The sequence below is a fragment of the Culex quinquefasciatus genome, chromosome 3 (assembly GCF_015732765.1).
Source record: "Culex quinquefasciatus strain JHB chromosome 3, VPISU_Cqui_1.0_pri_paternal, whole genome shotgun sequence".
Taxonomy (NCBI): domain Eukaryota; kingdom Metazoa; phylum Arthropoda; class Insecta; order Diptera; family Culicidae; genus Culex; species Culex quinquefasciatus.
This window is the reverse complement of record NC_051863.1, coordinates 120,644,950-120,672,533: the sequence shown is the minus strand read 5'-3', so window position 1 is coordinate 120,672,533 and position 27,584 is coordinate 120,644,950. Positions and strand designations below refer to the sequence as shown.

At 32.7% G+C, this 27,584-nt stretch overlaps 1 protein-coding gene across 1 annotated transcript in view; it reads left to right on the top strand.

Annotated features, from left to right (window-relative positions):
• LOC6044900 overlaps positions 1-27,584 on the top strand; it is a 93,491-nt gene that overhangs the window by 43,065 nt on the left and 22,842 nt on the right. The window contains 3 exon segments of the mRNA XM_038260416.1: positions 15,606-15,817; positions 15,819-16,127; positions 20,976-21,078. Coding sequence (XP_038116344.1) covers positions 15,606-15,817; positions 15,819-16,127; positions 20,976-21,078 — 624 coding nt within the window.

The window sequence follows — 27,584 nt, the reverse complement described above, 5'->3', positions numbered from 1 at the left end:
GAAGTCTTCAAGATGACGAGACACAACAAGGACATCAAGTATCGTGATCAACTGTACCTGGTTCATCTCGAGAGAGGATCGACAACGCCGTCTGAGCTGATAGCAGTTCGGGCAATTTTCAACATCATCGTGACTTGGGAACGTTATCGTCCAGTGCACCGTGACGTGACACAATGTTCGAACTGTTTGCAGTTTGGGCATGGTGGAAGGAACTGTTTCATCAAGAGTCGTTGTGCAACCTGCGGAGGTGAGCACAAACTCAAGCTTGCAGCCAAATGCTTCAATTGCGCTTGCGATCATTCGACCAAGAATCGAAGCTGCCCAAAACGAGAGTTTGTAAAAATTCAGCAGCAAGCGACGACGAACCAACCAAATAGTCGTAAAACACCACCAGCATTCACGGACGTGGATTTTCCTGCTTTGGCGTCATCTGGAGCAGGATCTGTTCGAGTGGTTCCAAATCTGCAGCCATTGCCGTTGAATCAGCGGCAAAGAGTTGCAGAGAATACAACACCTCCTGGCTTCAGTCAGCAACCAAGAGAAAACCAACCAGCATCAACGGATGAAGGCAGTAGTGACCTGTTTTCACCACAAGAACTTCTGAACATTTTCATCGAGATGACAACAACTCTGCGTGGATGCAAAACTCGCCAGGAACAAGTAAGAACTCTTGGAGCATTCATCTTAAAATACAGTTCGTAGTTTACTCGTTCTAGTGATTTTGAATATTTCAATGAATTTATTTTTTTAGTTTTAGGTTAGGATTAGTTGTTAAAGTGATTTTTTTTTCTTTTTAACCAAATGTATTCAATTCAATACAATAATGTAAAACAATTTGAAGCAAATAAATAAATGTGATCAGTTAATAAAAAAACGAAAAATACAACAAAGATGAAGAGCATTAGGCCATACCACTTATCATGTAAAAGAAATGTAATTATTATAAGAATGTTCAATAAAGACATATTTAATTTAAAAAAAAAATCTCCTTTATACGATGTAATAGGCACCTTCCACCCTTCGGTGGGCAATTTTGACATGGTTATAATAAGCCCTCCGGGTGTCAATGCGATATGTAGGCGTAGCAAAATGTGCGGTCTCGTGCATGTTTAGGGTGACTTGGGGCGTAGAGCTGTGGTACGCAGGTGGCGCCACGCTACAGCCATAAATTGCAACTCACTTGTGCAACCGCGTGTTTTTGTATCCTCCTTTCACGTGTGTACTACTTAGGGCGTCAAATTTTCCGGGGTAACAAAAATCTCGGAAAATTGTAATGTTTAAAAAAATATCCCAGGAAATCAAGTAATCTCATACATCCCAATTTCTTCAAATATCTGGAGCGAGCTTTTAAAATATTTTTGCACACTTTTTTCTGTGGATAATTATTTTTATTTTGTTTTTGTTTAAAACATTTGAATTATATTCACAGCAAAAAAATCCGTGTAAAATCGCATGTAAAAGCATGCACATCACCTTTGTGAGAAAAAGCATGTCATATTGCATGATAAAATGTGTACACAAAAATCATGTACGAAAGAAAAAAAAGATTTCGCACACTCCAAAATCAACATCAATCTGGTGAGAGTCATCTTCAGATTACCAAGTCCGCGCCCCAAGCCCTCTCGGCTATCTCGCCGCTGTGAAATTGTCTGGATCAACACTGATGTAACTAATTGTTCCCCATTGGGACGTGGCGTTACATCGTGCTGCCATCTGTTTTTTTGTAAGTGCAAGAGTGGAAAAGTCATCCTCTAAACATCCTCTAAAAATAGACGGCGTCCTATCTCGCCCAGCAAAATGAAGTCGATAAAGTAATCGGTTTCGTAGGAGAAAAAGTGGAAAACGTGGTCTAAAAGTAGCGACGCCGTTCCCCTAAACACCGTATTACAATAGGGGGGATTTAATTTCTCATTTATTTATTTGATCGACTCCAGTATATAAATAAGATAATTGATGTGAAAATTATCTAAGACACAGATTTGACATTTAATTCAAAATTATTTACAAATAATTGATTAAACAAGATGAGATGCCCAGGAAATAAAACAAGACGGAACGTATTACCAAGAAAACATTTGTGTGTTCCTTAAAATAAACTTTTCAGCTTAAATAGTTCACTTTCACGTGTTACTCTATTATCAACTTTATTTTTTATCAATCACAGACTAAAAAAAAAAAAAAAAAAAAAAAAGGAATATTACCACTTGAATGTTATAATTTTACCTCGATTTAGACTGAAAAGTGGCATTACAAAGAAAAATGGTAAAATTACAGATTTTCAGAAGTAAAATTACGCATTTTCTTACATAAAGTGTGGCCTGGGTGTAAAATAAATATTGCATTATTTTATGCAATTTTATGTGATTTTAAACCCTGAAATATGTAGCCCATCAGTATGGGAAACCTACTTGACCGAAATGTCAAGCTCATATGTGCGTTTATCCTTACAGCTGTTCAACGGTCTGATGGCCGAGTGGGCTAAGGCGCCAGTCCTTACTGTTGGTGTTGGGAATCCCGTAGGTTGCAACTTTTTTTTTGTGTTTGCAAAAAATTTACATGCAGTGTGTAAAATTAAGTGTTTATTTTGACGAAGGTGATGTGCATGCTTTTGCATGCGATTTTACCATCGGATTTTTTGCTGTGCAGATCTTAATTAAACACCTTAATTCTGACTCAAAAACAAGCTTCAAAACAAAAAATATGAAAAATATCTTCATCCAATATTACTAAGATTAGCCAATTCAAGCCTCCGTTAAAAAAAAAACAACCTCGAAGCTCTGCTGAAAAATAAAGTTATTATCGTTTACCCGAAACTAACGAAACGAAACTATTGGCACTACGCCCCCCCGGGGCATGGCCTTCCTCTAACGTGGGATTTCTGCTCCAGCGCCTCTGACGAGACAGGAGAAACCGGGACCGACGTTTTACTTCACCATCCGATAGAAGCTCAGTGGATAAGGCGGGAATCGAACCCGCGTCTCATAGCATCATCGGGATCGGCAGCCGAAGCCGCTACCCCTGCGCCACGAGACCCACTTATCGTTTACCCGTTACAGGTAAAAACACACCGCTCATTTTGCTCAATGAGCTAAAATGAGCGCGAGCGCGAGCACGAGCAAACGTGAGCTAGCTCGCGTCACGCTCCTCCTCACGAATGAGCGAAAAATGCTTGCTTATGAACGGATGAGCGCTCAAAATCGCAACACTGGGTTTAAATAACATTGAAGTTTGGAACAGCTCGGTACAGACCACCAAAGTTTGCCATTTTTTTCGAATAATCGGTCCCAGCAAAATCATCGACATACGACGCTTATCTTTTTTAAAGGGCTTTAGTGGCCAAAGTGCCTCCAACATTGAGATTTTTGGTAAATCTTTTATTTCCGGTTAAATCCCATTTAAAATTCAAATGCAAAGCGCCAGCTCGTCAGCTGTGTGCTATCTTGTGACATAGACCATTTAGGTCGAAAAAGAGTTAATGATAACGTTTTACTATACTTAACAAACACTACAAGATGCTTTCACCCGATTTTGGAAACTCGCTTCCGTTTCCCGGATATCGCAATACACACTTGTGACATAGACCAATTTATCATCAAAATGATCGTGCACATTTGTGACACGTCATACGTGGTGTTGGAAAATGTGGAAAATTTTTCTTGTTTTTCACTAATTTATGTTGATGCACATTTTCTGAATGCAATGCAATCTTTTGTTTTTGAAAATATACTGATTAAGTCGGTTAAACTATTGATTTAAGTCTATTTTAGTTTGTATGGAAATTGCACACTTGTGACACGTAGTAAAATTTTACTTTAGAAACACACTTGTGACACGTGCCTTTCAGATTTTTGATTACATAATTTACTGTATCTTTTAACTGGTGTAACCAAATTAGTTGAAACTTGGAGCGTTTGTTAAGCGATAGTATACGAACCGATCGCTTCCACATGTTTGCTCTACCATTCATAGTTTTGAAAATATTTATCATTAAACTTTAAAATCGATTTTCTCGAAATGGTACTAAATGGTCGTTGTCACAAGATAGCACAAAGCTGACGAGCTTCTGTTATGTCCATTCAAGCTCATATTTGGGATTAGGGCTCAGTATGCCCACCGGAACAAACCCCTGAATGTCCACCAATAAGTCATTTTTGTTACACTCTAAAGATTATAATACTAATGAACTTTCAATGAAAAGTTCTCTTGTAACTGAATTGATTAACAACAATTAATGCAAAGTGGTGAAACGATGCCTAAAGACAATTAGGTTCAATAAGTGCGAAAGTAAGATCAGATTTGAGGATAACGACAAGTTATCCTGTATAACTCAACTAGGCCTTTAGATGGGCTTCAAACTAAAAATTCATCAAACATCAATGCACCACGAGAATATATTTTAATTATGAATTCAATTTCTTGAAATCTGCCCCCCATCCTCAGAAATTTGTTCTTGATTTGGTCATGGGGTGTCCTTAAATGATGTAATTTTCAAAACGTCTATACTATTGCCCCACCTTCCTTAATGAGCTGGTCACGCTAGTGATCCATTGTTTTATACATACATTTTTTCAAAATCAATCTTAATAAAAAAACCGACTGCAATAACAGATTTACATGACAATTAACTACCAAAAGCTGAAGAAAAAACCTTCGTTATTTTTTTCAAAATAACTTATCAGCTTGATTTAAATATCAGGAGAACCATTCAAATTTCCTAAATTAAAAGCGACTTTCTTTTTAGAAAATCTACAGTATCGTCAGTATCGAACTACTTCATCATTTTAAAAAGAATAAGCTTTCGATGGCTTGCCATCGAAAACAAACAACTTCAGCATCTGCATCCAATCACGTGCTGCACACATGATTGATTTAATATAAAATAATAAAAGGATTTCCTCATTTTCTCGCCCCTTCCATCGAATCTGGCACCATTTGCTTATGCAAATCCTCACACTTAGCTGATAAGCTGTCTGTTCATGTTGTTGTTGTTGTTGTCTGCCAGGTCTTTTGCATCCTGCAGCAGCTCCGGAAAGAGAAGAGTGGAAAGGGGGTGGTGATCTCTGTCTCTCCTTTCGACGTTAAATCCGAACATTGCTGCTATAATCACGTCAATCAAACAAAACAGAATGTTCATTAACCCTTCACGCTCTGGCAGCTTCCGGGAGGAGGTCGAGTGGGGGTGCAGAAACAGTGACAAACAATAAACAACTAGCTGGCTGTGTTGTTCACAGTTGGATGGAGAGATTGTTTGCCATTTTTAACCTGTGGGTGAAGTTCAAAATCAATGTAACAGCATCATGATTTTAATACGTGAAATTGGTTTATTTTGTAATTGCTTGAATTATTCAAAACATATTAACAAAAAAAACATGCTTAACCCATGAAAAAATCTAAGCTTAGGGTCACGTACTTCATGACTGACCTTAAATGAGAACCCTGATTCGACACTCGCCTCTGGTCTGGAAACTTTGAATGCCACTCAAATCCAGAGACGTGTATTATTTATTTGGAAATGTCTAGAACTATCGAAAAGGACAACTCCTGGTAAACCGGAATTCGACCTCAGCCTCAAAACTGTCCAACTGGCACGTATTTCAACCTTGCTACCTTGAAGGAGACGACAGATAGGACTAGACGGTTTCCTTCTTTAGATGCTGTTACTTGCTTCTCAACTATCTATGTAAATCTAGCAATATAGAATTTGTCCTCAACCAACAGTATTATTCTGGCTCATAAAGTTTATGAGGAAAATTTATCAAAACAAGAACAAAAACAAAAGTGATCGGATTGATCCCAACATTGGACTGGGGTCTCCCTAGCCGATATAAATAGAGACATGGTTTTATCTCTTATCCCCGAATCCCACTTTCCCGAATCCCATATCCCCGAAAATCATTTCCCCGAAAATTCCACATCCCCGAAAATCATTTTCCCGAAAATTCCATATCCCCGAATGTCATTTACCTGAACGGCCATTCTACTGAACTGTCGTTTTTTCCGAATTTACATATTTCCGAATGGTTACCCGCAAATTCGATTTGTCAATACACTAGATTTTTAAGGAATATTTTTACAAAAGTATAACCTTAATATTAAATTCTCTTACGTGTGTTTTCAAGTATAAAAAATAACCGTAAAAGGCCATTCATAAACCACGCGGACTCTTAAAGAGAGCGGGGTATTGAGATCATCCATAATTAGAGACCATTCATAAACCACGCGGAACCTGGGGGCGTATGGCGATTGTCCCTTACAAAAGTGTTTTTGTATGGACAACTGGAATCCCTTTGGCCAATTGTTGCAATTACGAAATGTGAAAAATTGGCAAGTGTATTAAGCGGGACGCTGCCATTTTGATTTGTTCATTATAAATATGTACTCTGCTCAAGATGTACTCATTCTCTACATCATTTGTCATAGTCGGAGTTTTTGTTGGATTCACTGGAGTCAGTTCTTTTGAAAGGCAGTTGGAGTAACTAAATCTCAAAATCCGGAGTTCGAATTCTTTAACTCCGCAAACTTGGAAAATATTCAAAATTTAAGTGAAGGTGATATAAAATGCTCGAAAAAACTCGGAATTTTTTAACGTTTAATTGTGCATGTTTGGCTGCTGTCAATACAAAATTGTACGTAAATATTCAAAAAGCTGTAACTTTTGAGTGAATTTTCTGATCAATTTGGTGTCTTCGGCAAAGTTGTAGGTATTGTTGAGGACTATTTAGAAAAAAATAAGTACACGGAAAAATAATTGCAGATTTTTTAATCACCTTTTTCTTCACAAAAACTCAATTTCCCAAAATATTTATTTTTTTTATGATTTTCAAGATTTTTTATTATGTAGGGGGAGAGGGGGTAATATGCACCCCGGGGCAAAACGCACCCCTAGCTTTTCTCGACATTAGGAATAATTTTCCGGGAAAAATCATAGAAATTGGAAGCTTAACATTGTAAAACTATGCTGGAAAAGTTTGAGCATGGTAGGATAAAAACAGCCAAAGTTATTAGCAAAATTTTAAAATGTTGTGTTTTGATCTAATTTTTATTGAACTTCCAATATGATTTTTGGACAATATAAAAAGCATTTATTGATATTGTAAGTGTTTTTTATATAGTTTTTACCACAATCTTCATTATTCTATAGATAGATGGGTCCAAAAACATTAAAAAATGTATTTATAATTAAATTTTATGTAATAAGCGTTTTCGGGGCAAAATGCACCGCTGTGATGCTCCTTTGTAAAAACAGCGGTGTCATCTAGTGGTGACTAGTGAAAACTGCCTTTACCCGGTGCATTTTGCCCCGTTGTTGTAGTGCATTTTGCGTTAATGTTGTGGTGCATATTGCCCCGCATTATTGTTTGGAATGAATCAAAAATATTTTTAGAAACATGCATTTTAAAACAATTTTGAGGGGTTTTCAAGAGTTTTTACACATGGGTGACGAAGAATAATAGTTGTTTTAGGACATCTAACAAAATTCTTCCACAGAATTGATGTTTTGGTTGAGAAATCACAGTTTTCCTTTAGGGGGTGCATATTACCCCCTCTCCCCCTAAGTTTGATTTTAGCTAGGAAAGTTTGATTAAAGCGAAATATTTGCAGTTTTTCGATGTTCAAAAATAGTGACCATGAGTGACCGTTTCTAAATTTTTTTGAAGTTCACAAAATTTTCTTTAAAATTGTCTAAGACACATTGAAGATTGGACCTCTGGTTGCTGAGATACAGCGGCTTAAAGCAAAAAAAGCAAAGCAATCCACTTTAACGACCCCGGGTCTTTTGTGGGCTCTGTTGCATGTTTCTGCTCATTTCTAGGCATCCGAAGGTTATGTGAGGTGAGTCACCCAAAACCTCTTTTACGCAAATGGACCGACGTTTTACTTCCCATCCGATAGAAGGCCAGGAGGATAAGGCGGGAATCGAACCCGCGCCCCATAGCATCTTAGGGATCGGCAGCCGAAGCGGCTTAAAGCAGGGGTGCTCAAAATTTTTGGATGCCGGGCCAAATTTGAAACTCAAATCAGCTTGCGGGCCATATGTACAATATAGTTAACTTAAAAAATAAACTTCGTTATTTTAATTTAAATGACTAAAAATTACATCAATGAGTAGAAGTTTATTAAAACTTCTTTTATATTTTGAAAGTTTTTGCTATATGAAAATAATACAAAACAAAAAATTACAGTTTTGATCAGTTCTATTGTTTTAATGATGAAAATATGTTTATCTTTAAATTAAGTGTAACACATGAAAAATCGTTGCAAAATTACTGTCCAACTATTAGTTCTCTTCAAAGATTTATAAAAGTGTTTGTGAGCGCAAAATAAAAGCAAAAAAAAAAATATGTAAAAATTTAAATTATATGCCAGAATTTCAACAATTAACATTCAATATTAACACAAAAAAGGGCGATGCATTGACGACCATTTTGGAAGACAGCAATCTCATTCCTTCGATTTCAATAATAAATTGTCTGCCTTAATCACATCGTTGGATGGATGGATGGATACTCGTCCGTTTCATGTTCATGTGCGTTCACTGATGGTCGCTTCAAAAATGCGGCGAAGCAATTGGTACTGCTTTCGTTTGCCTCTAATGTGCTCAATCACGCTTCAGTTAAAATTGCTCATATTTAGAAGTAAAAAGTATATAAATTAAACATCATATCGCGGCAACTTGTAAAGAGTGGAAAATGACAAAAAAAACGATGAAATATACTTTTGATGCATTGAAAAGAACTGACACTTTGGAAGAGTTTTCAATACATTCCGTACAAATAGTGAACGCTTGCCGTGTTGACGAAAAACAGTGCAGTCGGATGAAAAGTTTTTGAGCTTTCCTTTGTTTGCTATGCTGCACTGCAAAGCAATTCCTTCTGCGTTGAACTGCAGTGAAAGCTAACAAAACCAAATGATAACAACTGTGAGTAGTTTTAACTAACGATGTCCTTAAAATGGAGTGGCATGTATTGGAACTGAAATGCATATTTCCGTCCACACGATCCCATAGATTTAATTAAATTCGAAAGAAAGTTTTACCAGCAGAACAAGTTATGAATGCACTTTTTGATTTAAGGAGATGGGAAAGAGAGGCAATAGCTAGCCATCCAGTTGCAATTAATTTAGTTTTAATTACTCTTCTGGAATGACACCTTGAGTTGTTATATCAGTTACCAGCTCGGCATATTCACGTTTCTGTAACTCCAAGTAATAGTTCTAGCCATAGTATACTTGAAGGCTGAAGATTCAATTCAATTCAATTAGTGTTTATTAGTAAATGATCAACTCACAATTTCGTAATTCATATAATCTAATAGAGTTTTGGAGTTCCTTTCAAGTATAATTTGTACTATAGGTAGTTTATTTTGATCTAATTGGATATTCTAAAAATGGTTTTGCCAAGACAAGGAAAAAATATCAAAAAAAAACCTTCGAAAGAAGACTGAAGATAAAACCTACAACATGAAGTCAATAGATTAACAATTTATTGATAAGAAAAACTACTGAAATTGAACTCTGAGTTTTGATTTGATTATGAATTGTCGAACTGCACAAAATCGATAACTTTTAATTGGCACTCGGTCAAAATTGGATCGCACCTGGCTTGAATGATTACAATTTCCCAGTGACCATCTAATCGTATATAGCGTTAGCCAGGATAAAACTGAGCGCGCATATTTTCGAAAAATTTGCATATAAATACATTTTTCAGCGTCCCAGCAGGATACGCGGTAGGTACTGTATGTTAAGCTTTTCCTGTGTTAAATATGGAGCTGATCAAACACATTTTGTAATTAAAAAAATGAAATCAAGCCTTCGATCACTAGAGCCGAGAAAGAAGCTAACAATAGAGATTACTGATTTTATTTTCTGGAGATGAAAAATAACAGCATTGAGAAAATAATGTTTCCTGTAACTTTTTCTCCAGAAAAGTCCTAAATATTATTTACAACTTTGCCGAATGCACCAATTGTATGAAGACTTTTTTGGCACAATAACAAAAAAAAAGTATGGCTTTTTTGACTAAAAGTTTTATCCAAATCAAAAATTTAAAAAAAAAAAAACAAAAAATGTTGTGAAAGATGTGCAATTCAATGAGTTCATAGAAACAAAAATCAAAAAAATATGATGAAGGTATATTCAATGTTTGTGTTGTCTATTTAAATTATAACAAGAGATATTTTGTAAACTTTTCTTAAATCAATATAAAACAGCCATGTTTAATAGGAAAAGAATCATAAAAAAACGGAATTTGTTGTGCTCTAAACATCTTGAAATAGCTAAGAACTTTTTTTTAGAAATACCCTATAAAATATTTTTTTTTTTCAAAATATAAAACAATAAACATCAAAATTGAGGTTTGTCCAAATGTCAAAAATTGAATTTTGATTTCTAAATATGTTATTCGAAGATATCAGGATTATTTAAAACATTTTCATTTGATTTGATTTGACGTGATAACCAACAGCGCTTCAAGGATGACCTATGTAGCGGTTGCCTAGAATTACAGTGGCTCAGATTTAGGGAGCATCTTCATTATTTTTAAACATTTTTACAAATTGAGGATGAAACGTGTTTCTTGAAATACACTTTTTCATAAAATAAATAAATCTTTAAAAATTCATGACTCGGTGGCAGATTTTTGCTTCATATAGCAATTCCCCACGAAAACTGCACGGTCGAAAGTAAAAGTACTCGTATCAATCATTAAATTGGATTCAGTTTTTGCTGGCCAAAATATGTTTTGGTGACCTACTTCGTATTATTGTGGACCATATAATGAAAATTTAAACGTTCAAAAACTCCTAACTATTTATCGTTGCAACCAATTTTAGCTCTCTTGGACGCAAATGAAAGGTTATTAATTGAACTTTTTAAACTACAAAAAACACAAATCGGTGTTATTTGATCCAGAAGTAATTTCAAATAAAATTAAACATAGAATCGACTGCCGCAGTAAATTGATTAAAATTTGTTTTCAGTTTGTGTAGCTAAAATGGAAAATTGTTGCTTAATTATACATTGAGTGCTTACTTTAACACCTGAGAAATGTTATTTTCTGGAGATGAAAAATAACAGCATTGAGAAAATAATGTTTCCTGTAACTTTTTCTCCAGAAAAGTCCTAAATATTATTTACAACTTTGCCGAATGCACCAATTGTATGAAAAGTATGGCTTTTTTGACTAAAAGTTTTATCCAAATCAAAAATTAAAAAAAAAAAAAAACAAAAAATGTTGTGAAAGATGTGCAATTCAATGAGTTCATAGAAACAAAAATCAAAAAAATATGATGAAGGTATATTCAATGTTGTGAAAGATGTGCAATTCAATGAGTTCATAGAAACAAAAATCAAAAAAATATGATGAAGGTATATTCAATGTTTGTGTTGTCTATTTAAATTATAACAAGAGATATTTTGTAAACTTTTCTTAAATCAATATAAAACAGCCATGTTTAATAGGAAAAGAATCATAAAAAAACGGAATTTGTTGTGCTCTAAACATCTTGAAATAGCTAAATACTTTTTTTTAGAAATACCCTATAAATTTTTTTTTCAAAATATAAAACAATAAACATCAAAATTGAGGTTTGCCCAAATGTCAAAAATTGAATTTTGATTTCTAAATATGTTATTCGAAGATATCAGGATTATTTAAAACATTTTCATTTGATTTGATTTGACGTGATAACCAACAGCGCTTCAAGGATGACCTATGTAGCGGTTGCCTAGAATTACAGTGGCTCAGATTTAGGGAGCATCTTCATTATTTTTAAACATTTTTACAAATTGAGGATGAAACGTGTTTCTTGAAATACACTTTTTCATAAAATAAATAAATCTTTAAAATTCATGACTCGGTGGCAGATTTTTGCTTCATATAGCAATTCCCCACGAAAACTGCACGGTCGAAAGTAAAAGTATTCGTATCAATCATTAAATTGGATTCAGTTTTTGCTGGCCAAAATATGTTTTGGTGACCTACTTCGTATTATTGTGGACCATATAATGAAAATTTAAACGTTCAAAAACTCCTAACTATTTATCGTTGCAACCAATTTTAGCTCTCTTGGACGCAAATGAAAGGTTATTGATTGGACTTTTTAAACTACAAAAAACACAAATCGGTGTTATTTGATCCAGAAGTAATTTCAAAGAAAATTAAACGTAGAATCGACTGCCGCAGTAAATTGATTAAAATTTGTTTTCAGTTTGTGTAGCTAAAATGGAAAATTGTTGCTTAATTATACATTGAGTGCTTATTTTAACACCTGAGAAATGTTTGCATTGGTTTTGTTCAATGTTTTGTTCAATTTTGTTCAATGTTTTTTTTTTTAGTTGAATTTTAAAGGTTGAAGTTAGATTAGAAAAACATGGTAGCGAATGCGCTATGGCCAACACGTGACCATATTCTAGGTAAAACAGACAATATAAAATCTAACAATTCAATAATTCGTGAACTGAAAATAAAATATTGATCCAAAATTTGAAAACTTTGTAACATTTTGTCGGGAGCACGATGATGAGGTCTAAATATTCGATCAATGTGAAACTTAAGCATCAACATTTAATTGGCACAACACAGAACACACATTTAAATTTTATTTAAAATATTTTCTGGAGCAACTATCAACGATATGTGGTTCTAGAGATGTGGCACTCTTGAAAATGAAGGTTTTTCATAATCATAGAGAAAATTCAAAATTTTGGTGTCAAAAGAAAATGATCCACTTTGGATGAAAATCGAGAGTTTTTATGGTATTCCCAACCCTATGAGTTCGTTTTAGAGCGTCCATTTCCCGGCCCGGAAAAATTCCCAGGAATTCCTGGGATTTCCCAAAAAAATTTCCGTTTCGGGAAATTTGTAAATTTCCAGGAATTCCCGAAATTCAAGCGGAAATATACATTTCTTAAATTTTTGAACTTTTTTTGAAAATGCTCTGAAAAATAATAAATGAACAAACTCAACATGATTTTGATAAATTAAATGTATTGTTTGATTTATATATAATTAATCAGATTATCAGAAATTATGACATCAGAATTATTTCTGATAATATTAATTTTTAAAGGCAACTGGGAATAGATCTAGTTTTATGAGTATTAAATTATTAAAATTAGGTAAGCTTTCAACAGATTGATGAAGTTTAATCAAAACAATATTAACTCCTTACCTGGAAATTAAAATTGAGATTTTTTTACGTTTTTGTTTACCAAGATCAAATGAGATGAAAATCGAATTTGTGCAAAAACAATTAATTCAATTGGTTGAATACCTAGTACTAAAGAAATTACAATTTGAAGTAAAAGAATTATGGAGCACTGGTGCAACTACAGGTGTTAGAGGGTTAAATGTGAAAAATAGAAGACTTTTCGTGTAATTTAAATTATGCAACATGATTATACAAAAAAAAATCATCGATTAATTACTTTCTATTGTTTGTTCTCAAAAAATGCGTGCAAGAATATATTCAAAGCTTGCTCAAATATTGGAAAACATTGGGTTGTTTGGAGTAAAATCAACACTAAAAAGCTTTACCATTTGTTCAAGAGCTGAAACCAGTATTTGTCATGAAAAACATAATTTCTGCATGTTTTTTTTCTCATTTCAATAAACTGGTCACAGAGGCATGTTTAAAATTTCTCATAAAAAATACCAAAATACATTTTCTTGTAGTTGAATGATTTTTTACATGCAGTCAAGCTTTTAATTGATCTTCACACTTATTTAAACCATTTATGTTGATGTCCTATACAATTTTGTTGCTTAATATTGGTTAAAACCAAGACCATAACAATTTTCAATGAATTTAAAATTTCCCGGGAAATTAGCTGAATATTTCCCGTTTCCCGGGAAATTTGTAACCCCGGGAAATTGGACGCTCTAGTTCGTTTGATTGAGAATTATTTGAGTATTATTTGAATCTCATATGCATATGCTATCTTTAAAAAAAAACGTTTGAAAATTCATCTTTAAAGAATTTTATCGCGTTTGAAATTAATCCATCTAAATGAAATACCTCCAAAAGACTTTATTTGGGCTTATCTACCATAAAACGCAGTCGAGCGATGTCGAAAAGAACTCCTCAACTTCATTCCAAGCGCAAAATTGGAGTGCATCTAAAATATTTTCGAAGGATGCTGCTCTCCAAATTGAAAATAATATTGACTAACTGAAACGAACGGATGCGCATTATTCACACCAGCTAGGTGCAAAGTTCTTATGACAACAATTCAAACGTTACGGTTTCCACTTCGCAGATCCTTGTTGATGGAACAATTTCTTCCGAGTTTTGAAAATTCATTACAATAAGTAATTGTTTTAAAATACAACAAAACCTTCCGTTGCTGCTCCGGGACGGTTCAGGGCAAATGAAAACAGACCTGGTTCGTCGTCGTTCCGTAGTTCACACAATTGGCATTCAATCCATCGCTGCTCGAGCTGCTTCACCGGTCATAGTGAGAAATGGAGGACTCCCCCTCAACGTCATTCCGACAAGAGTGTCCTTTAACATGATTCTCTTTGTTAGCAGTGCCAGCTCCTTGGAGATGACGCCAACCGAGGCGACATCAGAAGAAAATGGATTACCGGAGCCGGAGAGATGCTCCAGGACTGAGCAGCGCGTGCAACTGTTTGTCCGCGTGACGGCTCTAATTGCTGAATTGCGCCGCCCGGGAATATGGTGGATTGTTTTCGGTGAAAACACCGCTATCGCTCCATGGTGCATCTCAAAGCAACTTTATTCGAGCATTCAAAAAGTGCATGTGGAAATGAGTGATTCTATACGAAAACGCTTGTTAAAAAAGGCATTCAAGTGTTCAAAAACATTCTTATCAAACCCATTTTTTTGTAAAAAAGAATTATAAAGCCTCCTTAAAGATTAAAGTTAAAAAAAGCCAGAAAACCATGAAATGCTGATAAAGAAAATGTTTTTTTTACACAGATCAAATGTTCAGAGCTCTCTACAGCTTTGAGAGTGTGTTAAGCAAATTCAATTTGGAAAAGATCAAATATTTTTGAAACGCAAGTATTTTTCTTAAAAGCTCTCATATTTTTTTTTTTTGCAAATTCAACCAAAAGTATTTTTTTCTACAGCGCCACAACGATATATAGCATTGAACCGCTTTCAATCCCTCCCCGCAAAAGTTGGGTGCCCAAAGTGCATATATTCATTTGCTGGTTTTTACTTAATTGAATTTGAGAGCTTTCATCCTTACCCCACCAGGCAGTGTTTGGAAGCATGGAAAAGATCCTTCCACATAACTTCATAACATTTCACAGCATTCTCAAATGAACACGGGCTTTTCCCTCCTTTTGTGGCCGAGCTCATAACTGCAGACTGCTGCGACACAGACAAAAAGATGCAACTCTTTATGTAGTTTTGTGTATCGCAGTGTGTAGCCAGTGAGCAACATTTGGTGAGAGCTTATTTCAACACTTTTTGAAAACGCAATTATCCCGTCTGTTTGTCGGTGCTTCCGCAAAATGTGGCATTCATCATCTCATATTTGTATTCGTTATCATTCATAATCCCGTTGTTCAGATGTTTTGCGGATTTAATATATCTTGTGCGGTATCTTTTTCTTTTCATTTCATTTTCTTGCAGCAAATTCCACCAGAAACCCGGAGATATCGGCTGACAGTGATGGATGTGCTGGTTGATTACATCCGGTACAAGTGTCACCTGCTGGCCGGAGAGCGCAATCCGGCGGTTCTGTTGGCCGAATGCAACCAGCTCGTGAGCAGCTTGTACATCATTTTCGACGGTGACGCCGAGTTTGTCACACTGACGTTGCTCAAGATGGATCCCGTGGCCGGGGTGGTGCCGTGGCCTAATGTATCCGGTGTTTGAGCAAATCCTGACAAGACGGCCACCTTCCACTGGACCTGGCCCAGGTCCAAAGGTGGTGGCCACCAGCATCATGGACTACGTGCGACTGTTGCTTTGCTATAAAAAATGGAAGGCGATGGTTCCGGCTCGGCGTGATAAGGAAGCCATCAACGCGTTAGCCATCAAGATACTTCCGGTTCGGTGCCCGCCGGTCCGGACCAAGCAGGACCTGCCGTTCGTGAGGATGCTGCCCCGGTTGAGCAGCACGGCAGCGAAAGGGCACGCCGATGAAACCAGGTGAGATTTGTTGTCTTGGTTAGGATCAGTTTTTGAATCGACTTTAAATCATACCCAATCATGAAACATTAAACATTAAACATTAAACATTAAACATTAAACATTAAACATTAAACATTAAACATTAAACATGAAACATTAAACATTAAACATGAAATATTAAACATTAAACATTAAACATTAAACATTAAACATTAAACATTAAACATTAACCATTAAACATTAAACATTAAACATTAAACATTAACCATTAAACATTAAACATTAAACATTAAACATTAAACATTAAACATTAAACATTAAACATTAAACATTAAACATTAAACATTAAACATTAAACATTAAACATTAAACATTAAACATTAAACATTAAACATTAAACATTAAACATTAAACATTAAACATTAAACATTAAACATTAAACATTAAACATTAAACATTAAACATTAAACATTAAACATTAAACATTAAACATTAAACATTAAACATTAAACATTAAACATTAAACATTAAACATTAAACATTAAACATTAAACATTAAACATTAAACATTAAACATTAAACATTAAACATTAAACATTAAACATTAAACATTAAACATTAAACATTAAACATTAAACATTAAACATTAAACATTAAACATTAAACATTAAACATTAAACATTAAACATTAAACATTAAACATTAAACATTAAACATTAAACATTAAACATTAAACATTAAACATTAAACATTAAACATTAAACATTAAACATTAAACATTAAACATTAAACATTAAACATTAAACATTAAACATTAAACATTAAACATTAAACATTATACATTAAACATTAAACATTAAACATTAAACATTAAACATTAAACATTAAACATTAAACATTAAACATTAAACATTAAACATTAAACATTAAACATTAAACATTAAACATTAAACATTAAACATTAAACATTAAACATTAAACATTAAACATTAAACATTAAACATTAAACATTAAACATTAAACATTAAACATTAAACATTAAACATTAAACATTAAACATTAAACATTAAACATTAAACATTAAACATTAAACATTAAACATTAAACATTAAACATTAAACATTAAACATTAAACATTAAACATTAAACATTAAACATTAAACATTAAACATTAAACATTAAACATTAAACATTAAACATTAAACATTAAACATTAAACATTAAACATTAAACATTAAACATTAAACATTAAACATTAAACATTAAACATTAAACATTAAACATTAAACATTAAACATTAAACATTAAACATTAAACATTAAACATTAAACATTAAACATTAAACATTAAACATTAAACATTAAACATTAAACATTAAACATTAAACATTAAACATTAAACATTAAACATTAAACATTAAACATTAAACATTAAACATTAAACATTAAACATTAAACATTAAACATTAAACATTAAACATTAAACATTAAACATTAAACATTAAACATTAAACATTAAACATTAAACATTAAACATTAAACATTAAACATTAAACATTAAACATTAAACATTAAACATTAAACATTAAACATTAAACATTAAACATTAAACATTAAACATTAAACATTAAACATTAAACATTAAACATTAAACATTAAACATTAAACATTAAACATTAAACATTAAACATTAAACATTAAACATTAAACATTAAACATTAAACATTAAACATTAAACATTAAACATTAAACATTAAACATTAAACATTAAACATTAAACATTAAACATTAACCATTAAACATTAAACATTAAACATTAAACATTAAACATTAAACATTAAACATTAAACATTAAACATTAAACATTAAACATTAAACATTAAACATTAAACATTAAACATTAAACATTAAACATTAAACATTAAACATTAAACATTAAACATTAAACATTAAACATTAAACATTAAACATTAAACATTAAACATTAAACATTAAACATTAAACATTAAACATTAAACATTAAACATTAAACATTAAACATTAAACATTAAACATTAAACATTAAACATTAAACATTAAACATTAAACATTAAACATTAAACATTAAACATTAAACATTAAACATTAAACATTAAACATTAAACATTAAACATTAAACATTAAACATTAAACATTAAACATTAAACATTAAACATTAAACATTAAACATTAAACATTAAACATTAAACATTAAACATTAAACATTAAACATTAAACATTAAACATTAAACATTAAACATTAAACATTAAACATTAAACATTAAACATTAAACATTAAACATTAAACATTAAACATTAAACATTAAACATTAAACATTAAACATTAAACATTAAACATTAAACATTAAACATTAAACATTAAACATTAAACATTAAACATTAAACATTAAACATTAAACATTAAACATTAAACATTAAACATTAAACATTAAACATTAAACATTAAACATTAAACATTAAACATTAAACATTAAACATTAAACATTAAACATTAAACATTAAACATTAAACATTAAACATTAAACATTAAACATTAAACATTAAACATTAAACATTAAACATTAAACATTAAACATTAAACATTAAACATTAAACATTAAACATTAAACATTAAACATTAAACATTAAACATTAAACATTAAACATTAAACATTAAACATTAAACATTAAACATTAAACATTAAACATTAAACATTAAACATTAAACATTAAACATTAAACATTAAACATTAAACATTAAACATTAAACATTAAACATTAAACATTAAACATTAAACATTAAACATTAAACATTAAACATTAAACATTAAACATTAAACATTAAACATTAAACATTAAACATTAAACATTAAACATTAAACATTAAACATTAAACATTAAACATTAAACATTAAACATTAAACATTAAACATTAAACATTAAACATTAAACATTAAACATTAAACATTAAACATTAAACATTAAACATTAAACATTAAACATTAAACATTAAACATTAAACATTAAACATTAAACATTAAACATTAAACATTAAACATTAAACATTAAACATTAAACATTAAACATTAAACATTAAACATTAAACATTAAACATTAAACATTAAACATTAAACATTAAACATTAAACATTAAACATTAAACATTAAACATTAAACATTAAACATTAAACATTAAACATTAAACATTAAACATTAAACATTAAACATTAAACATTAAACATTAAACATTAAACATTAAACATTAAACATTAAACATTAAACATTAAACATTAAACATTAAACATTAAACATTAAACATTAAACATTAAACATTAAACATTAAACATTAAACATTAAACATTAAACATTAAACATTAAACATTAAACATTAAACATTAAACATTAAACATTAAACATTAAACATTAAACATTAAACATTAAACATTAAACATTAAACATTAAACATTAAACATTAAACATTAAACATTAAACATTAAACATTAAACATTAAACATTAAACATTAAACATTAAACATTAAACATTAAACATTAAACATTAAACATTAAACATTAAACATTAAACATTAAACATTAAACATTAAACATTAAACATTAAACATTAAACATTAAACATTAAACATTAAACATTAAACATTAAACATTAAACATTAAACATTAAACATTAAACATTAAACATTAAACATTAAACATTAAACATTAAACATTAAACATTAAACATTAAACATTAAACATTAAACATTAAACATTAAACATTAAACATTAAACATTAAACATTAAACATTAAACATTAAACATTAAACATTAAACATTAAACATTAAACATTAAACATTAAACATTAAACATTAAACATTAAACATTAAACATTAAACATTAAACATTAAACATTAAACATTAAACATTAAACATTAAACATTAAACATTAAACATTAAACATTAAACATTAAACATTAAACATTAAACATTAAACATTAAACATTAAACATTAAACATTAAACATTAAACATTAAACATTAAACATTAAACATTAAACATTAAACATTAAACATTAAACATTAAACATTAAACATTAAACATTAAACATTAAACATTAAACATACAGGGGGACCATCTAAAAATGCATTTCTGAGCTTTTATAGCTACTGCATAAAATTTGCAATTTGAATGCAATTTGTTGTAGCATTGTGGTTCTTATTTGCTAGCAATTTTGAGGAGAGAACTAATCACAAGACGTTTACCGTAACACTTTCCATATTCAAAAGAAGAAATGTCTGTGACGTGCACAAGATTTATGGCAAGAATCTGGTTTCATTCATAAAACCATAATGTCCCAGCTCTCTCTCTCTCTTTCTCGATTCACTATTCAGGATGGTATTCATTTTTTTTTCATCTGGCTAACAACCATTAGTAAATGTCACCTACACAAAATATACATCCATTAGTGGAATCTGATGGTGACGATGATGACGATGGCATGGTTGTGGTCTAAACAAAAATCCATCAGCCAAACGGTCAAATACAGACTGATGAATACATCAGGAACTTAAAAAAGTGAGCTTATGCATTCCTGGTGCATCGTGCAAGTTCATGCTGAATGACGATACTGTTGTAAATATTTACGATTTTTGTGGAATCCATCGTGATGGGAATCTGGGAAATGTTTATCCGAAAAGCTTTAGAAAAATACTGTCCACATTCTTGCGTTGATAAATAGCTTCCTCCCTGAAACATCTTACATTTTATTAAATTCCTGCCAAACTACTTCGAACCCAGCTGCAAACACCATTTATCGAGTATTTTTTCCACCCTTACTTGTCCACTACCAAAACAGATTTCTGCTGGCGAAGGATTTGATGGAAATCGAGCAACTTTGCGCCATCTTCTTCCGTGAATACGAGAAAAGGTTTCAGCTTCAGCAACCACAACCAAAACTGGTAAGTCATTCTTGGATTGGATAGTGTGAGATACTTGAGGTATAATAAATTTCAAACAAAAACTTTTTCAATCTTTTATAGAAGTTGTAATGAAAACCGCAAATACACACACATTTTCAGCAGCAAATGATTAATCCAAATCAATTTGAAAAAAAAATACAAAATACGTAAGGTTCATGAACCAAATGCAATCACCGATGTGGTGAGCCAAACACTCATTTTTTGGTGGCTTTTCCAACGCAAATGCCCCCAATTGAGCAGGTTCGTGGTGCCTGTTGCGGGCCAGAAATGTCGGATGACGGTGGTAATGACTTCATCCACCCGAATGGGTGCACGGCCCGGAATTTCTGGTATGCGGTTCGCTGAATAGTTCAGACGCGGAAATTCACAAGTGGTTGACAATGTGTGATGAACTCAATCGAGTCGACAATAATCGATGAGATGTGTGGCGAGCAATGATACTTCAGTTTTAATGTTTAATTTAAAGATTCACAATCGTTTGAATAGCTGTACCAAAAAGAAGAAATCGCGTCCACTCCATTCACAATAAATTTTCTACACAGTATTAAAAGAAAAAATAAACTTTTCATATCCCAACGAATTTTGAAAGCAACTTAAAAGCTAATGACCTTCATGGAGAAATTGTACCTAGAAAAAATTTATATTTTGTGGCACAATATTCAATTACATAGAAGTTCAGAAAATTGAATTTAATATGCGAAATCGGAAACGTTCTCATGGCGTCGAGTGGTTCGCTGAATTATTAAACTGGTTACTCATTATTTCGCAGCGCCATCAATATGGTAAGGTTGGAAATTTTCGAACCTTCACCGCATGATAGCGACTGATTCGACTCGCTGTCGATGTTATCATTTCTACCAATTAGTGAAATTTCAGCAATGTTACCTGTACCAACTGACTCGTTCAAGCGTTGTCAAAATTAGTTGTTGGATGTGATTAAATCACATCCTAATCCTTATTTGTGCACTGGCGAAGTGATATGGTTTTGCATTTTGCTGATAAGTTGAAATAATTTTAACCTTTATCAAATTCAGTTTTATTACTCTTCTCATTGAAAAGTGCCAGCGACAAAATTGGGCGAAAAGTTCATCGCCCGGAGATCGCGAGTTGGCGCGAGCGAATGAACACCGCGAAAAAAGATTCGGGGGTGCATTGGGGTTAAATGATTATTTCTTTATTCGGTTTAATTAGAAAATAATTATTTTTTCGTAAATATCGCTACTTTGATGCGATGTAATTAATTTTTACAGTAAATTAGGCATTGTTATATCAAATTTGACCTTTCAAACGCACTAGAATGGCCAAATTTTAAAACAACAATGTTTGCCAATTTGACCATTTTACCCCAATTCTCCTTGTAGAACAAAGAAAAGTTCATCCGCGGACTGTCAGCAGCGCGCTGTTTTGTTTGCTAGATCAACATTTGGAAATGTCGAACGTTGAAGGAAATCGCTCAAAAATGGAAAATAACCGATTTCAAATGTTTTGGCCGCAAATGAAAGGTAAGGGTGGCTAATTTTTGATTCCGATCTGTAAAACTTGCTCTGGCGAGGGTTCTGGGCACTGCGGCAATCGATTTGAACGGCGGGTTGCTTCCGGTTGCATTTAATTTGCGGAGAAGGTTTTTCAATCCACCAGGGGCTTATTCGGGGGCAACAGTTTCGGTAATCCGGAACTTCTGGTAAGTTTAATATTTGCAGTGTTTAACATGAAAAACAAACTTAGACTATTGAATACAAAATAACGCCTCATTTTTCTGTTTGTATGTTGTTGAGCAGGTTTGGTTTCAAATATTTCGTTTGATATGTTTCAATTGGGTCCTAAAGTGAAGCTTAAATTTGTGATATTATTGTTCACAACGATAAAGCTTATATTTCTGAGTACAATGACACTTTGTACGACCGAGAAAGATTGAAAATCGATTTTTAAATCGAAATTTGAAAAAAAAAATCGCGTCCCTTCTTGACAAAAAGGTCCTACTTCACAGCTCGTTCTTCGCGGACCTTAGTGGATTCATCGAAAAAAAATGTTGTCCTGTCCTATTTTTTGCATTTAAATGAAAAAAGTGATCAGAGATGGTTTTTAATCTGTTTTTACCGTTGAACATAACAATTGACTTAGGGCTTTAGGACCCTATTGTCCGCCATTACGGGGTTTGTTTTCCGGTACCCCCTGAGATCATGCGTCATCAATGGAGGTCTATATGCAGCAATTCCCCACGAAAAAAACAAAAGTGCTCGGATCGGGCTCAAAATTTTTCTGAGGGTTCCCTGGCCGAAATAATTCGACCCGTATTTTTTTGTTTGGCCATTACGGTGACCTACGCCGTGTTAGGGTGGTCTGAAAAATTGAAATTTTCGTCGATTTTCGCAAAAGCCAATTTTTCGAAAAATCATAACTCCTCGCCATTTTAACCGATTTGAATTGTCTTATACGCAATTGAAAGGTGATAAGTTGGTGATAAGAAAAATAGTAAGAAGATTCAAAAATCTAGCCTAACATATGAAAAGGGCGTATGAAACTTTAAAATGCCGTTTTCACGGTGTCTGAATCAAAGAGCTTATGTCTGGAAATATTTTTAGCGGATTTCCCGGACATTTTTACGTAACATACCAAAAAATGGGAGGAGTTCATTAAGGGACCATCCACAAACTACGTGGACACTTTTTTGGAAAACCCAAACCCCTCCCTCGTGAACAATTGTCACACAATCGCCATACCCCCCCCCCCCCTAAATTGTCCACGTGGTTTATGGATGGTCCCTAACAGGATTCCGAGTTATGATTTTTTGAAAATAAAATCCGTGTTTTTTGACGCGCCGCGCGCAAAAACCGGAGAATGCCGAAATTGGCAAAAAATCAACTTTTTTCACTAAAACTGCGATTACTTATAAATTTCAGCGATGACCTATGGATGTTTGGGGATCAAAATTGTTTTAATTAAAAGACGCAACTTTTGGTACCCAGACATGTATAGGTCATCGTTAAAATTTTGAAGTTATCGCAGTTTTAGTGAAAAAAGATGATTTTTTGCCAATTTCGTCATTCTCCGGTTTTTGCGAGCGGCGCGTCAAAAAACACGGATTTTATTTTCAAAAAATCATATCTTGGAATCCTGTTAATGAACTCCTCCCTGTTTTTAGTATGTCATGTAAAAATGTCCGAGGAATCCGATAAAAATATTTCCAGACATAGGCTCTTTGGTCCAGACACCGTCAAAACGGCATTTCAAAGTTTCATACGCCATTTTCATATGTTAGGCTAGATTTTAGAAACTTCCTACTATTTTTCTTTGAAAGGCTAACTTATTACCTTTCATTTGCGTATAAGACCATTGAAATCGGTTAAAATGGCGAGGAGTTATGATTTTTCGAAAAAAGTGGTTAGTCTTAGTTTGTTTTTCATGCTAAACACTGCAAATATTAAACTTACCAGAAGTTCCGGATTACCGAAACTGTTGCCCCCGAATAAGCTCCTGGTGGATTGAAAAACCTTCTCCGCAAATTAAATGCAACCGGAAGCAACCCGCCGTTCAAATCGATTGCCGCAGTGCCCAGAACCCTCGCCAGAGCAAGTTTTACAGATCGGAATCAAAAATTAGCCGCCCTTACCTTTCATTTGCGGCCAAAACATTTGAAATCGGTTATTTTCCATTTTTTGAGCGATTTCCTTCAACGTTCGACATTTCCAAATGTTGATCTAGCAAACAAAACAGCGCGCTGCTGACAGTCCGCGGATGAACTTTTCTTTTGTTCTACAAGGGGAATTGGGGGTAAAATGGTCAAATTGGCAGACATTGTTGTTTTAAAATTTGGCCATTCTAGTGCGTTTGAAAGGTCAAATTTGATATAACAATGCCTAATTTACTGTAAAAATTAATTACATCGCATCAAAGTAGCGATATTTACGAAAAAATAATTATTTTCTAATTAAACCGAATAACGAAATAATCATTTAACCCCAATGCACCCCCGAATCTTTTTTCGCGGTGTTCATTCGCTCGCGCCAACTCGCGATCTCCGGGCGATGAACTTTTCGCCCAATTTTGTCGCTGGCACTTTTCAATGAGAAGAGTAATAATAATTTTGTTTTACAATTTAAGATTGTTTTACATTTCAGATAAATTTGACATTTCCTCATTTTTTGGTTTGTTTTGATGGATACTTTGGAGACAAACACAAAAATCAACTTTTTTTCGAACACCTATTTAAATACCACACATTTTTTCTGAAACTAGACATTTTCAAATGTCTAAAGAAAATTTGTACAACCAACAACAACCAACAAAAAATCTGCGCAGACTCAACTCGAGGGAAAGCATGAACTTTGAGGTCGCCGGAAAAACGTACACTTTGAATATTTCAAAAAAGGTCAATTTTCCGTCAACTCACACGAAATCGGAAAAGGTTGCCTCCTCTAGAACCACTTCTATTTGTGAACATTCGATTAAAAAAGCGTGTATTTCAACACAGAAAAAAAAATGATGGTAATATTCATCAGGAAATGGTGACAGCTTTTGTGGCAAAATAATGATTAATTTTACCCCAGAAAATGATGAATTTTCATCAGTTTTTGATGAATGTTCATCAAGTTTACATTTTTACACATTTTTATGTAATATTACTCAAAAAAAGAGGTAATATTCAACCTACCAAATTTTCAACATTCCAAAATTCATCTTTTTTTTCTGTGAATGATTTGCAGCCTGAAATGGTGATGGTTTGAAAGTTTGGTGCCAAAAAGACTTTGATGTAAAATTGGACGCCCGATTTGATGGCGTACTCAGAATTCTGAAAAAAATCTAATTTTCATCGAAAAAAATACAAAAAAAAACTTACAGAAATTCTCCCATTTTTCGTCAATTAACGGGATATTTTAAAGCACATGTCATCAATTGGGTAATTTAGTGTACTTTTCTTATCTGCAACAACCCAGAAGAGTCATTTTTTTATTTAGAAAGTATTTTTTCATTTTGAAATTTGAAATGTTATATACAAAGTGGTAGAACAAACAATAACAAACATTTTAGTATATAAGCATAAGAGGGTTGCTTGTAATCATTGCTATTTAACATCGTTCCACCACCAGTGTCTTGCGAACCTTCGAGGTGATCGGACACTAGAGCTGCGGTTGTTTTTACTACCTAAGCTCAGAGTTATTTCAAACAAAATTCACAATCTTTTTTAAAGACTACCTCACAGGGCTGTGGAGTCAGAGTCGGAGCCGGGGACCTGGAGTCGGAGTCGTCAAAACTCGAACAGCTGGAGTCGGAGTCGGAGCCGGAGTTGGCTAAATTTTATGAGCTGGAGTCGGAGTCGGAGCCGGAGCTATCTTAAATTCAACAAAAAATTTGTTTTTTTTTTTAGTGGTCAGTACCTATTTCCTATATAACAGCTCAATTTACAAAACAACTTATATTTTTAATTGATTTATCAGATGCCATTATGTATTTGAAGCTTTTTATTGTGATTGAAAAGCTCTAATTGTGTTATTACATTATAATCACTAAATGATAATCTCTTATTCAAGTATGTAGTATCATAATTCAACAAAAAAAAATAAAAAAATATTGGTTGTGTAGTCAGACTATATTTATGTGCCCTTTCAATTCAAATTTGACAAAATTTCATCCAGTTATTTCTGAAAAAAGTACACACAAGTCATCTTTTACCCCGCTAGCGAATGTCTTAGAGGTTTTAAGTTAAATCATTTTTTAGGAAAAAATTACGAGGTACATTAAAAGATTATAAATAGTAATCGGGAACGTGGTGTTGGGGTAAGCGCGATTGCCTCTCACCCAGTCGGCCTGGGTTCGATCCCAGAAGGTCCCGGTGGCAAATTTTGAGACGAGATTTGTCTGATCACGCCTTCCGTCGGACGGGAAGTAAATGTTGGCCCCGGACTAACCTAAAAAAGGTTAGGTCGTTAGCTCAGTCCAGGTGTAGGAGTCGTCTCCCTGGGTCCTCTCCTGGTGGAGTCGCTGGTAGGCAGTTGGACTAACAATCCAAAGGTCGTCAGTTCGAATCCCGGGGTGGATGGAAGCTAAGGTGTAAAAAGAGGTTTGCAATTGCCTCAACAATCAAGCCTTCGGATACCTAGTTTCGAGTAGGAATCTCGCAATCGAGAATGCCAAGGCAATGCTGTAGAGCGAATAATTTGATTTTTTTTTTTTGAGATAGTAATCACTGTTTTTGCAGATCGAAAAAGAGTCACTGACAGTTTAACTTTTGTAACAAATAATCAACGATAATAACAATCTCTTACTTGGAACTCAACATGCGCATTTTGTTTATAGCTGAGTACAAGAAAATCAAAGTGTTGCATTTAAAATAATTTAAACTAACAAAAAATGTGAAAAGTAGTTGCAACAAATTTGAAACAATCATTGATTGTTGATGTTGATTTTAGGTAAACTATTTTGATATCGTTGCAAATTATCGTTGAACAAATCTCAAGAATTCAGCACAAAATTGAACTTATAAAAAA